Source organism: Pogoniulus pusillus, chromosome 11, assembly GCF_015220805.1.
Source record: "Pogoniulus pusillus isolate bPogPus1 chromosome 11, bPogPus1.pri, whole genome shotgun sequence".
NCBI lineage: Eukaryota > Metazoa > Chordata > Aves > Piciformes > Lybiidae > Pogoniulus > Pogoniulus pusillus.
In genome coordinates this window covers 10,485,760-10,497,486 of record NC_087274.1, presented here as the reverse complement: position 1 = coordinate 10,497,486, position 11,727 = coordinate 10,485,760, and the positions used below count along the sequence as shown (strand labels likewise).

General features: G+C 51.4%; 1 protein-coding gene across 1 annotated transcript; it reads left to right on the top strand.

The window, feature by feature from the left end:
• Positions 1-3,655: 3,655 nt before the first annotated feature.
• CDK3 (cyclin dependent kinase 3) lies at positions 3,656-8,772 on the top strand. The gene is made up of 7 exons (XM_064151759.1): positions 3,656-3,783; positions 4,698-4,775; positions 5,156-5,276; positions 5,733-5,903; positions 6,253-6,354; positions 7,147-7,350; positions 7,738-8,772. Exons 1-7 carry the CDS (start codon positions 3,656-3,658, stop codon positions 7,861-7,863), a joined length of 930 nt encoding a protein of 309 aa, XP_064007829.1. The 3' UTR covers positions 7,864-8,772.
• Positions 8,773-11,727: the final 2,955 nt, after the last annotated feature.

Below are 11,727 nucleotides of genomic sequence, written 5' to 3'. Positions count from 1 at the left end.
TGCTACTTGGCTTTCTTCCCTTGACTCGGTTTAGAAGACCTTAAATCACTTTTTTCTTTGGAAGAATCTAAAGGTTTTGATTGAATACCTGAAGGGATCCTACAGGACATCTGGAGAGGGACTTTTCCTAAGGGTGTCTAGAGAGAGGACAAGGGGAAATGGTTTGAAGCTGAGGGAGTTTAGAATGGAACTTAGGAAGAAGTTCTTCAATATGAGGGAAGGGGGACTCTGGAATAGGCTAACCAGGGAGACTGTGGATACTTCCTCCCTGGGGGGTGTTCAAGGCCAGATTGGATAAGGCCTTGAATCATAGAATCAAACAGGTTGGAAGAGACTAGATTGAGTCTAGTTCTGGAATCAACCAGGTCAAGTCGAGAGGTGTCCCTGCCTGTGGCAGGGAGTTTGGAGTAGATGATCTCTAAGGTCCAACCTAAGCCATTCTATGATATGATTCTATGACATTTCCCTAAATAAAGGTGAAAGGGCAGCCTGGCTTTTATTGATTAAAAACATATTTCTTCCTAAGTCAAATGCATTGAGCCCTGCAGGAGCCCCATGGATCAGCTAGGAGAATTTAGCAATATGCAATTCTCCTAAGTACTGGGTGTGTGAGGAAGTGTTTGGCTTTGAAAAAGTTGCAAGAAGAGGAGGTGAAGTTACATCAGAGCTGCTGTGGTTTAAGAACATGGTGCCAGGCTCACTTGGCAGAATTAAGCTGTCAACAGAAAAACAGAAAAATCACTGATGGGAGATGAGAAAAAAAAATAGCCCAAGAGAGAGAAAACACTCCTGTGCTATAGGAATCCCTGGACGTGGAGTGAGCTGGGATTGGTTTGCAAGAGAAATAAGCCCCTTGCAGACTTTCCTGCTTTTTGCTCAGATTGTCTGGTGAAACATTCAGAAAACAAGGGCTGAAGCCATGCACTGCACAGCAGCAGGTCAAAATGGAACAGGTATCAGCAAAGCCTGTCAGCAGCAGGCTTGACTCAAGGACCTGAGGTGGCTCAGTAATTGCTGTGCTTTCTATAATCTTTAATCACATAGAGCTAGACCTGCCTCAGCACACTCTGTTCAGCCCAAGCCTAAACAAAACATAATCTCAAGAGGCAGGATTTTAGCCCAGTTTTGTAAGATAAATCAGTCATAATGTGTTCATGTTTATACTTTATCTCCTGTCCATTTCCCTACCTCTCTCCTTGTGCTTAGTTTTTATGCAAATGGCCAGGTTTGGCAGAAAACTGGCAACATCCAAGGTACCAGGACTGGGAATATCCAAAATCCCAAGTTTCTACAATCATAGAATCAGCCAGGTTGGAAGAGATCTCCAAGATCATCCAATCCAACCTATCACCCAACCCTATCCAGTCAACTAGACCATGGCATGAGTGCCTCATTTTGAACATCTCTAGGGACAGTGACTGCATCACCTCCCTGGGCAGCCCATTCCAGTGGCAAATCACTCACTCTGTGAAGAGCTTCCTCCTGACATCCAGCCTAATCACTACAAATGTTAAGGTGAAAAAAACCCCAAAACACCACAAACCCAAACAGCCAGGATGAGGAGAGCAAATCTGGCAATGACTCCAGATGGAGACTTGAGAGCAAGCTCAACCTTCAACGAGACTTGAGAGCAAGCTCAACCTTCAACAAGCCACAAGAGAACCCACACAGGATCTTGCTGTGACCATGTGAATCCCTCTTCAGCCACAGAGTAAACATGCTTTGGGTCTTTGAAACCAATATCAAGTGGTAGAAGCTTTTAAGCTGGTAGCTCAGCAATGGGCTGAATCAGTTCTTTCTAGGTCACCTAAATGTCAGGGTCTGCTCTGTGAACTGACATAGGTGTGTCCTGCTGTGCTGTGCTGGTTTGAGACTAATTGGAATATTTTAATGGGAAAAAAATAGATGATAGGCTGTGAAAAGGAAATAAGAGTGATGTCTGCTTCACTCACAGGCTTGCTGAGATGTATAAAAACAAGACCACAAACATAGATAAGACAGAGTGCCTATCTGTTGGAGCATGTGTCTGTGTTTTCTCCCTGGGCTTTTGCTGTTCTGCCTGGATCTGTGTAACCCAACCAATCATTCTGCTTCTAACCCCCCCTTGCAGCTCACCTTGCACAAAAGGCAGACTCTGGGATAAGGTAGAGGGGTGGAAAGAAGGTGGAAGGGTGGTCGGGAGCCCCTCCTGGGGACTCTGCTTTCTGGGGGGCAAGTTGTGTTTCTGACTTACTGTTGTGTATTTCTGTAAATAGCTGTATGTATTTGTCATAGATTGTAAATATCTGCTTGTATGTTGTGCTAAGCTGTGAATATAAACCTTCACTCCTTACCTTCCAGCCAGCTGAGTCTAGTCTGGATGATTTCATAAGAGTGGGTGGTGGGCTGGGTAACTCCCAAACCATCACGTGTGTCTGTCCAGAGACATGGAGCATCCAAGCCCTCCAGAAGACAGTCCCTGTGGCTCTCCCTTTCCTGGTGCCGTGATACACAATATTCCTTAGCCTTCTATCAGCTGGGAAGTCAATGATTAATCCCCCTCCGAGGACATCTTCCCAGAGGCCGACCAAGCGGCACAGCCCATGGTGGGGGAGGTTTAGGGTTCAACTGTGCAGGACAAAGAACCACAACAACAAAAACTAACATTTAAAAAATACATTTCTGCTTGTGGGTTTGACCTGAGTGTGTCTCAGGGAGCCCTAATTGTGCACTACATTCCCACGTCCACTGTACACAGCTGGAGAGCTTCCCTTAGAATCATAGAATCACAGAATCAACCAGATTAGAAGAGACCTCCAAGATCAGCCAGGCCAACCTAGCACCCAGCCCTGGCCAATCAACCAGACCATGGCACTAAGTGCCTCATCCAGGCTTTGCTTCAACACCTCCAGGGACGGTGACTCCACCACCTCCCTGGGCAGCCCATTCCAATGCCAATCACTCTCTCTGCCAACAACTTCCTCCTAACATCCAGCCTAGACCTCCCCTGGTACAGCTTGAGACTGTGTCCCCTTGTCCTGTTGCTGGTTGCCTGGCATTAGAGACCAACCCCACCCGGCTGAGAGAGTCATTGGACACTGGAATGGGCTGCCCGGGGAGGTGGTGGAGTCGCCGTCCCTGGGGCTGTTCAAGGCAGGATTGGACGTGGCACTTGGTGCCATGGTCTAGCCTTGAGAATTGTGGTAAAGGGTTGGATGATCTGTGAGGTCTCTTCCAACCTTGGTGATACTGTGATACTGTGGCTACAGCCTCCCTTCAGGTAGTTGCAGTCAGCAATGAGGTCTGCCCTGAGCCTCCTCCTCTGCAGGCTGCACCCCCTCAGCCTCTCCACACAGGGCTTGGCCCTCTGCAGTCCCTGCTGCCTGCCCAGCAGGCCCAAAGCACCTCTTTACCTCCAGTTTTACTTCAGCCAGCACACCCTGGGCCACAACCGACCAGCCCTGGATCTGCTGAGCTCTTTGGGTCCGCTCGAAGTCCTCCAGACACGCCGTAGGCTCCCCCCCGCAGATCCCCTCCAAGCTTGCTCAGGCAGCCCTGTCTGCCGAGGCAGGTCCCTGTGCTGGAGCAGCAGCAAGCAGGGACCCAAGCTGTGGCAGCAGCCGAGGGCACACACGGGGAGAGCAGAGACCTGCTGCGCAAGGGCCAGGGTCAAGCCATGGACAGCTTGCAGGAGGTGTTCCAGAAGGTGGAGAAGATCGGGGAGGGCACCTACGGGGTGGTGTACAAGGCTCGCCACAGGCGCACGGGGCAGCTGGTGGCCCTCAAGAAGATCCGCCTGGACTCGTGAGTGGGGCACGGCCTGGGGCTGCCACGGCTGGGCCTGGCCCCCTGCACACCCAGGGACCAGGCTGGCTAAGGAAAGAGTGGGGGGAGGAGGGGGGGAGGAAGACAAATGGCTCCGGTGGGGCTTGCAGCGCCATTTCCAGAGGTGGCCACCAGCTGAGCCTCAGCCCCACGGTGAATGGGCAGGAGGGCCCTGGGCCCAGCCTGCTGTTCGGAGTGGTGCAGGAGGCTCATAGGAAAGCAGCCTGACAGGAGGGATTGTTTCCCCCTGTCAGTTCATGGGGACTTTGTTTCCCTACCAGCTCCTAGAAGCAGCCAGGCCCTGAGCTGGTGCTGCCTGGCCTCGTCATGGCATGGGGCAGGGGCAGGTGGCCTGTCCCTCAGGCTGTGGCGCTGGGGCCTGCTGAGGCCCAGCCTGCAGCCCCTCCAGGGTGGGCACTGACCAGATAGAAGCTTCTTACTGCTCTCCTGGGCTGTCCCCATGATGGAGCAGGGCCATGCTGGTGGGACTGCACTCCGTGGTGGCCCCTCAGGGTGGTGGAGGTCCCTCAGGGTGGTGGAGGCATCCTTGCTCGAGGGACAAAGAGCTTCCATTTCACTTCAAAAAAGAGAGGTTTGGGCATTTAAATTGCCATTGCTTCTCCAAATGTGCTCTCAGGTTTCCCCACACGAGTTCTTCCCCAGAGCTTGCATTGTTTAGGTCATCCCCTCCCACCCCTTCCCCGTGGCTCCATTTCCCCTGCCTTGCCTCAGACCACACACAGCCCCACCCCAAACTCAGGGTGCCCAGCGTGAGACACCATCCCCTGGGCAGGTGATGGGGCACGATGGAAGGGAGAAGAGGCGACAGGACCCTGATGGGCTGTGGCACCCCAAAGGGGAGCAGGTTGCCATACAGCCCATTTATGTTGCAGGGAGACAGAGGGTGTCCCCAGCACTGCCATCCGAGAAATCTCACTGCTGAAGGAGCTGAAGCATCCCAACATAGTCAGGTAAGGCTTGGATGAACCTTCCCCACCAGCTCATTGATGAGGTCTTGCTCGAGTTGATCTGGGTACAGGCAGCAAGAAGGGTTTTCCTGTCCTTCCCTTACTGCACAGACAGGAGCAAAACAAACAGGAAAAGGCAGGAACCACTGGCACTTCTGCAGGTCTCTGCAATAGCTCACAGCACTGCCACCTCACTCCAGCGACTCAGACTGGCCCAAGCTGCTGTCACTCCATTCTAGATGCTGCTTTTCTATCTGCCTCTACCTGCTCCAAAACACTCGCAGAGTAACAGCAGCTGTGGGAGGAGGAATGTTTGGGTACTTGCAATAGTCTGTTGAAGATGCTGCAAGGAATTGATGAGAGTATTTGTGTTTCGTTTGCAGGCTCCTAGATGTCATACACAGCCAGAATAAGCTCTATCTGGTGTTTGAGTATCTGAATCAGGACCTGAAGAAATACATAGACTCATCTCGAGCTGGAGAGATTCCTTTAAGCTTGGTCAAGGTACAGTGTGCAGGAGTTGCTGGCAGGCAGGGCAGAGAGCATGTCTCCTTGCTGCCTTCTGCTGGGGAGAGCCATAATTGAGGCATTCTTTGCCAGACTAGCTCTGGAAGAGATTTATTTATCCTTGGCTGGAGCTGTTCAACCTTTCAGAGGGAAAACCTCATGGCACTATTGCTCAGCACATTTCTTTCCCAGATATTTGCAGGCTTTCCAGCCCATCTCACTGCAGACCAAACCACTGGTAAGAGGACAACAGAGGATGGGTGACAGGAACTGCTTGGACTGCAGTCTCTCTGTCCCCTTGCAGTGCAGGGGCAGTTGGTGTGCATCTCTGAACGATGGCCTGCAGGCCTGGTATTGCATCATAGCAAGGTTGTTTTCCCCATTCAGGTTTGCACACTTTAGCCTTCAAAGTAGTTGTATTGTGATCCTGTCTGAAATCTCTTCTCTCCTTAGAACTACCTTTTCCAGCTGCTCCAGGGTGTGAGCTTCTGCCACTCGCACAGAGTCATCCACAGAGACTTGAAGCCGCAGAACTTGCTCATTAACGAAGCAGGAACAATCAAGCTGGCTGATTTTGGACTGGCACGAGCCTTTGGAGTCCCCCTGCGCACATACACTCACGAGGTATTGTTTGGGCTCCCTGCCACTTTAGAGTGTGGTACACAGTGCCTAGTGGGTGAAGAACAGCACAATACTTGTCTGTAATGAAGGCACAGCTGTGCCCAGACGTGTGCTCCTAACCTAACCCACAGCTGAGAGGTTACCTCCTGTCCACACAAAGTGTGCTGACTGCTTATACCCCTGTCTGCCTGCAAGCTGGGTTTCCACATTCTCCTCACAGGGTGTGTTTGGTTGTTCCAGGGTGTCCAGTTGAAAAATGATCTGTTAATCCCAGTCTTGGGAAGAGAGGATCTCATGCCTCTGGTTTCATCCAGGGAAAGCAGACAAAGGTTGTTTGTTGGTTCCTTACCAGGTGGTGACTCTATGGTACCGAGCACCTGAAATCCTGCTGGGATGCAAATACTATTCAACTGCTGTGGATATCTGGAGCATTGGCTGCATCTTTGCAGAGATGGTAGGATGGAGTTTAAAAAACCTCTCTTTAATGAGCAAGGGAGGATGCGGCTGCGGTGGGAGAGGAGGAACAAGATGCAGGACATCTGTGATACTGAGGTATCACCCTGTGCTGAGGAGTGTACCATGGAAAGGCCACTTTGAGGGTCAGCTGAACTGTAGCCAGAGGCTCAGAAGGAGATGTGCTTCCCTCAGGGGCCTGGCAAAATGCAAATAAGCCTCCGTTGTCCTACTGCAGTTTCAGGTACATGGGAAGGTGATGCCTTTCCTCACAGAATGGGTAACTTCAGTCTTATTGCTGCAGCATTTTGATCCTGGGAGGAGATGACTCTCTTGCAGATGCCCCCAGAATGGACTGCAGAGAACTGTCACTCTTATAGTGTTGCAGAGTGGGTCTCCTAGGGGTCCATACTCCACTCTGAGGACCCCTGGTTATCCCTGCAGCATAAAAGCACTATCCCTACCTCCCCAAAACCCTGAGCTGCAGCTCAGCAGAGCCTGGGCAAGTAGGTGGGGAAGGAGCTACTCTGCAAGAGATAGTGTTGGGAAACTGGAGACAGAGAGGGATGAGGGCCTGGCTGAAAGAGAGACAGCCTCAGGGAAGCCTGGATCCATGGAGAGGAGACAAGCAGTCAGACACTCTTAACTCCCAACCACTGCCTGGCAGAATCGCTGCATTGTCACTGCTCTATGCAGTTGTTCACCTGGGCTGGGACAAAGGGCTGCTCCCAGCAGGAAGCAGAGCACAGAGCTGATGGGGAGGTGATAACTAGTGGTTCTCCTCTGTTCCCAGGTGACCAGGAAGGCTCTGTTTCCAGGGGACTCCGAGATTGATCAGCTCTTCCGGATCTTTCGCACCCTGGGCACTCCCACCGAGGCAACCTGGCCGGGGGTGACCCAGCTGCCTGACTACAAGAGGGACTTTCCCCGGTGGGCAAGAAAGGAGATGAAAGAAATTATTCCCAACTTAGATCGAGATGGTAGAGACTTACTGATGGTGAGTGAGGGCTCAGAACCCAGGGACAAAGAAGGCCTTTTCACACCAGGCAAAGAACAAAGATGCCTGGGGCTGATTTAGCTGGAAGTGTTTTCAGCTGCGCTGGCTCTAATGCTCACTGCTGCCATTGCAGAAACACTAAATCATGGGGCAGAGCTCAGCCCTGGCTCTGAAGCTGGGCTGTCTGTGCAGGTTCCTTTAGGAAACCACTACACTGAGGGTCAGGAGAACCTTCTAGAGTAATGCCCACTGTAACTTCAGCTGTGGGCTACTCCCAAAGCGGGCAAAAGACATGACCAACATCTGCACCAGGGCCCAGCCACATGCAGGTGCAGTCAGTCACGGGTTTTCTTAAATCCTCAATCTGCTGGTCTTTTCTCTCGGCAGCAATTGCTCCTCTACGACCCCAGCAGGCGCATCTCAGCCAAGGCGGCCCTCAGCCACCGCTACTTCCTCTGGAGAAGCCCTCCGAGCCCTGAAGAGCAATGCGTGCTGCAGAGACACTGCAGATGAGAAGACAGCTCTCCTGGTTCGCCTGCACCTCTGGGTAGCAGTGCAAGTTTGGTTTGGAGCACTTAGCTGGGGCTCAGTGCCCCACCTCTCCTGAGAAACCTGGAGCGGAGTGTTCTTGCGTTTAGACTCTCGGCCTGTTGCCGGGGGCAGGTTTGTCCGGGTTACAGCCAGTAGAGCTGTTTTGAAGAGGCCACACGCAGAAGCGAGGGGGAATTTATCAGCAGAAAACACTGACATGCAGGTGAGAGAGCATCTTCCAGAAGGGTGTTCTCGCATCGTTCATCGAGCTAGAGTTAACACTCGGTGAGTTCAATTCGCTCAGCACTGGGGCGTTGCCAGGTCTGCGGTGGCAGTGTCTGACACCAGGGCGTGCTGGAGCTCCACTGTGGGCAGGGGAGCGCTCCTCTGCTGCTGTTGCCACAGCCTGGGCTTGTCAACGCTAGGCAAATTACTTAATCCGAGCTGTTAACAGAGCTGACACTCTGCTGCTCCGCAAACTGAAATGCACTATCAGGTGGCTTAATTCGTGCCTTAGCTGGGATCAAGAAGCCAAAGGCTCTCGGTAACCACGCGTTGCGTATGGCTGGAAGCAGTAAGAGCTGAAATGCAGCTTTCCCATCACCAGCCCAGATGTACTGCTGTGTCCTTTGCTTTGCTGCCTTGGAAACGTTTACTGCTGTTCAAATGTTCACATTTTGCTGCGGGTTTGACATCTCCATTCTTTTCCTTTCTGTACAGAAGAAAAGTAAAGGCTTGTTGCAACTTCAGAAACCTTGGTGCTTATTGTTTGGCACTGCCCAGCAGGCTGGTCACACAGAACAGTCTGCCTGGTCCTTCTTTCCACGCAGCTCTTCTCCATTCCTCGCCTTCTGCAGTCTTTATTTTATCCTTTCCAGCCCAAATCCTTGACAGGTGCAGATATGTGCTCTGGGCTCGGCTGTGGCATCAAGGGCTGCCTCAGTTGTAAGGTGGGCTTGATTTCCATCAGAGGCTGCCACAAACCAGCTCACAGCTGTGCTCTACTTAAGGTTTTTTAACTTAGGGAAGCCAAACTTCTGGACTCCTTTTGCATGCACATGGATGCCCTCCTAATAACTGCCATGCCAAGAAATTATCTCAGCAGAGCCTGACAGCTTTCAAAGCTATGACACTCCTGGAGTCTCATGACAGGTAAAGCAATGAAGAAGAGAGGTGGCTGCACAGGCAGCTGTCACACAAACCTCCCTCCCCACCTACTAGATACTGGAGAATCTGCACAGGGGAGAGACTAAAATCTTTAGAGTCCCTCCTGAAAAAGCCTCTCCCAGCCCAAGATTTGCTGCTCTTCCTCTTCCCTCATCATTCATTCTTCATCCCCACACGACAAAAAGCAGCAGGTGGCTCTGTTTAATTCCTGACATCAAAAAAAGACCTTTTGGCATCCCTGTTCACAGGCTCACAGGATGTTAGGGGTTGGAAGGGACCCAAGGAAATCATGAAGTCCAGTCCCTCTGCCAGAGCAGGACAATTCTATCTAACACAGATCGCAGAGGAACACATCCAGACAGGCCTTGAAAGTCTCCAGAGAAGGAGACTCCACAACCTCTCTGGGGAGCCTGTGCCAGTGCTCTGTGACCCTTACAGTAAAGAAGTTCCCCCTTGTGTTGAGGCAGAACCTCTTTTGCTGCAACTTACACCCATTGCTCCTTGTTCTACCCCAGAGAGCAGTGAGCAGAGCCTGTCCCCCCCACTCCTGGCAGCCTTCAGATACTTACAAACATTCATCAAATTCCCTCTCAGTCTTCTCTTCTCCAGACTAAAAAGCCCCAGGCCCCTCAGCCTCTCCTCATAAGCCATGCCCTCCAGTCCCCTAAACATCCTTGTAGCCCTTCGCTGAACCCTCTCCAACAGATCCTCATCCCTCTTAAACTGGGGAGCCCAAAACTGAACACAGTATTCAAGATGAGGTCTCACCAGGGCAGAGTAGAGGGGGAGGAGAAGCTCCCTTGATCTGCTGGACACACACTTCCTAATACACCCCACGATCCCTGTTGTAGCAGTCACAGGTCCTGACAGCAAAACCCTGGGACCTGTTGCTTACCTCCCTCCAGGCCTGGCCACGCTGCCTGGCTCTGCTTCCTCTGCAGATTCACATGCCATCAGGACCTGGAGAGCACCTGCAGTTTGTACAGATCAGGTCTCTTTTGGGAGTGGGTGAAAGTTGCTTTAATTTCGCAGCTGTTGCTAGGAATCATGCTGGAGTGGCTGCCTGGAAAAAACTGACGTACTTATGCTTGCTTGAGCGGGCAGCTGGGCTCACACAGCAGCCTCCAGAGCCCTGTGGCAGGAAAATTGAAGCCCTGCTGTGCTTCTGAGCATCTCACGGGCCCTGTATGGTAACACTCAGCTCACAGGGGCACCTTTTTTTGAGCCATGGGTGAATTCTGCCATGGGATTAATTTCCCTGCCTTTACATCTACGTTTTGAAGTCAATTCATTTTGTCCAGACAGTGCTCGGTTGTTTGCTGCAGAGAAGACAACAGCACCGTGGCTGAGGGATCCTCTCTGCTTTCAGCCAGCAGGGTGCAAAGCCAAATGCAGCAAGGCTACTCCAAGCAGCTTTGAAGAAGTGGGACCCAAAAGACTTCTGGGAACAACACTGCTTTGGTGCTGCTTGGTTGCACTGGGACATGATCCTCACCTAGCCATGTTTCTGTACTCCAAGGGGTGTTGAGTTTCTTTCTTGGAGCCCCATGTCCATTGTAGCCCAGCTCCAGCTTGCTGGTCCAGATCAAAGAGACGCAGTGCCCCAGCTACCAGCAGTGCTCTAGCAAGAGGAAACAGGCTGGGAACAGATGCTATGGGGTGTGTCAAATGATTTCCCCCATTATAAACCAACAAATTGCCCCATAGTGAACATGGCAACAGAGATGGCCACAAACACCACCCACAGGGCTGACAACCCCAAACTTGTGGAGCAAGGGACAGAGCCTGGACAGATTATGGAATGGAAGCTTGGAGTTTCCATAGCTGGAGTCAGACTGTTAATGCCTGAGTACTACGTAACAGCAGGAAAGTAACAGACCTGTGACTGTGCTGAACGTGGCAAACTGGAAGCATTTCTTCTTGGAGCACAGACTAAAATCCCAGTTAGACTATGTGGAAACAGAGGCTTTGCTGCTGTTCTGATGGGAAAAGAGGGGGAGAAAGCCTCTACACTTACTGATCATGTGGAATCAGAATTCCTGAACAGGGTCAACTGAAAGACCCCTTGGGAAAGGGTTAAGAACAGCTCATGTCAATAGAAAGTCACTTTTCTCACCTCATGAGAAGAGGGGATGCACCACAGTGCTCCACAGCAGGCAAGAAGATCTGGGAGATGAGACCTGCTCATTTCAGCAATGGTTGAGCAGTAGCAGCTACACAGAGGAGTGAAAGCTCACCTTAAGGAACAACGAATTTTCTGTACTGCTAGGTGAAACCTTCTGCCAAGGGCTGTAGAAAGCAGTTTCATATCACTGTTAGCTGCAAACATCATCAGTCTTCTACTGAAGGTCATTCCTTCCCTTGCAACAGATCTACCTCTGGACAGGTACAGGACAAGAGCCCAAAACCATCTACCTTAACAGGGTTTGGTTTTGCTTGGGGCTTGGCTTTCTCTGCCACTCGGTGAGGTGACAAAACTGCAGCCAACATCAACACTGGGGTCTGCAGCCAGAGAGACAGCAGGGACAGGCAGCCTCTTGGACCAAACATAACCTGCAACTGCAGCCTTAGGAGACCAAGTCTCTGTTTCAGTGACAAGGGAGCAAAGTCTCATTGGTTTTCAGATTTAAAGGCAAATGCAGCAAATCTTTAAATACTTGGACTCACAGGCAGGCAGAA

What these genes read in the sequence shown, in the direction of transcription:
- CDK3 (XM_064151759.1), top strand. Translation starts at nt 3,656, where the DNA reads ATGGACAGCTTGCAGGAGGTGTTCCAGAAGGTGGAGAAGATCGGGGAG. An exon ending in AAGCATCCCAACATAGTCAG is followed by an intron (nt 4,776 to 5,155) that starts GTAAGGCTTGGA and finishes TTTCGTTTGCAG; the next exon opens with GCTCCTAGATGTCATACACA. An exon ending in TGCGCACATACACTCACGAG is followed by an intron (nt 5,904 to 6,252) that starts GTATTGTTTGGG and finishes GTTCCTTACCAG; the next exon opens with GTGGTGACTCTATGGTACCG.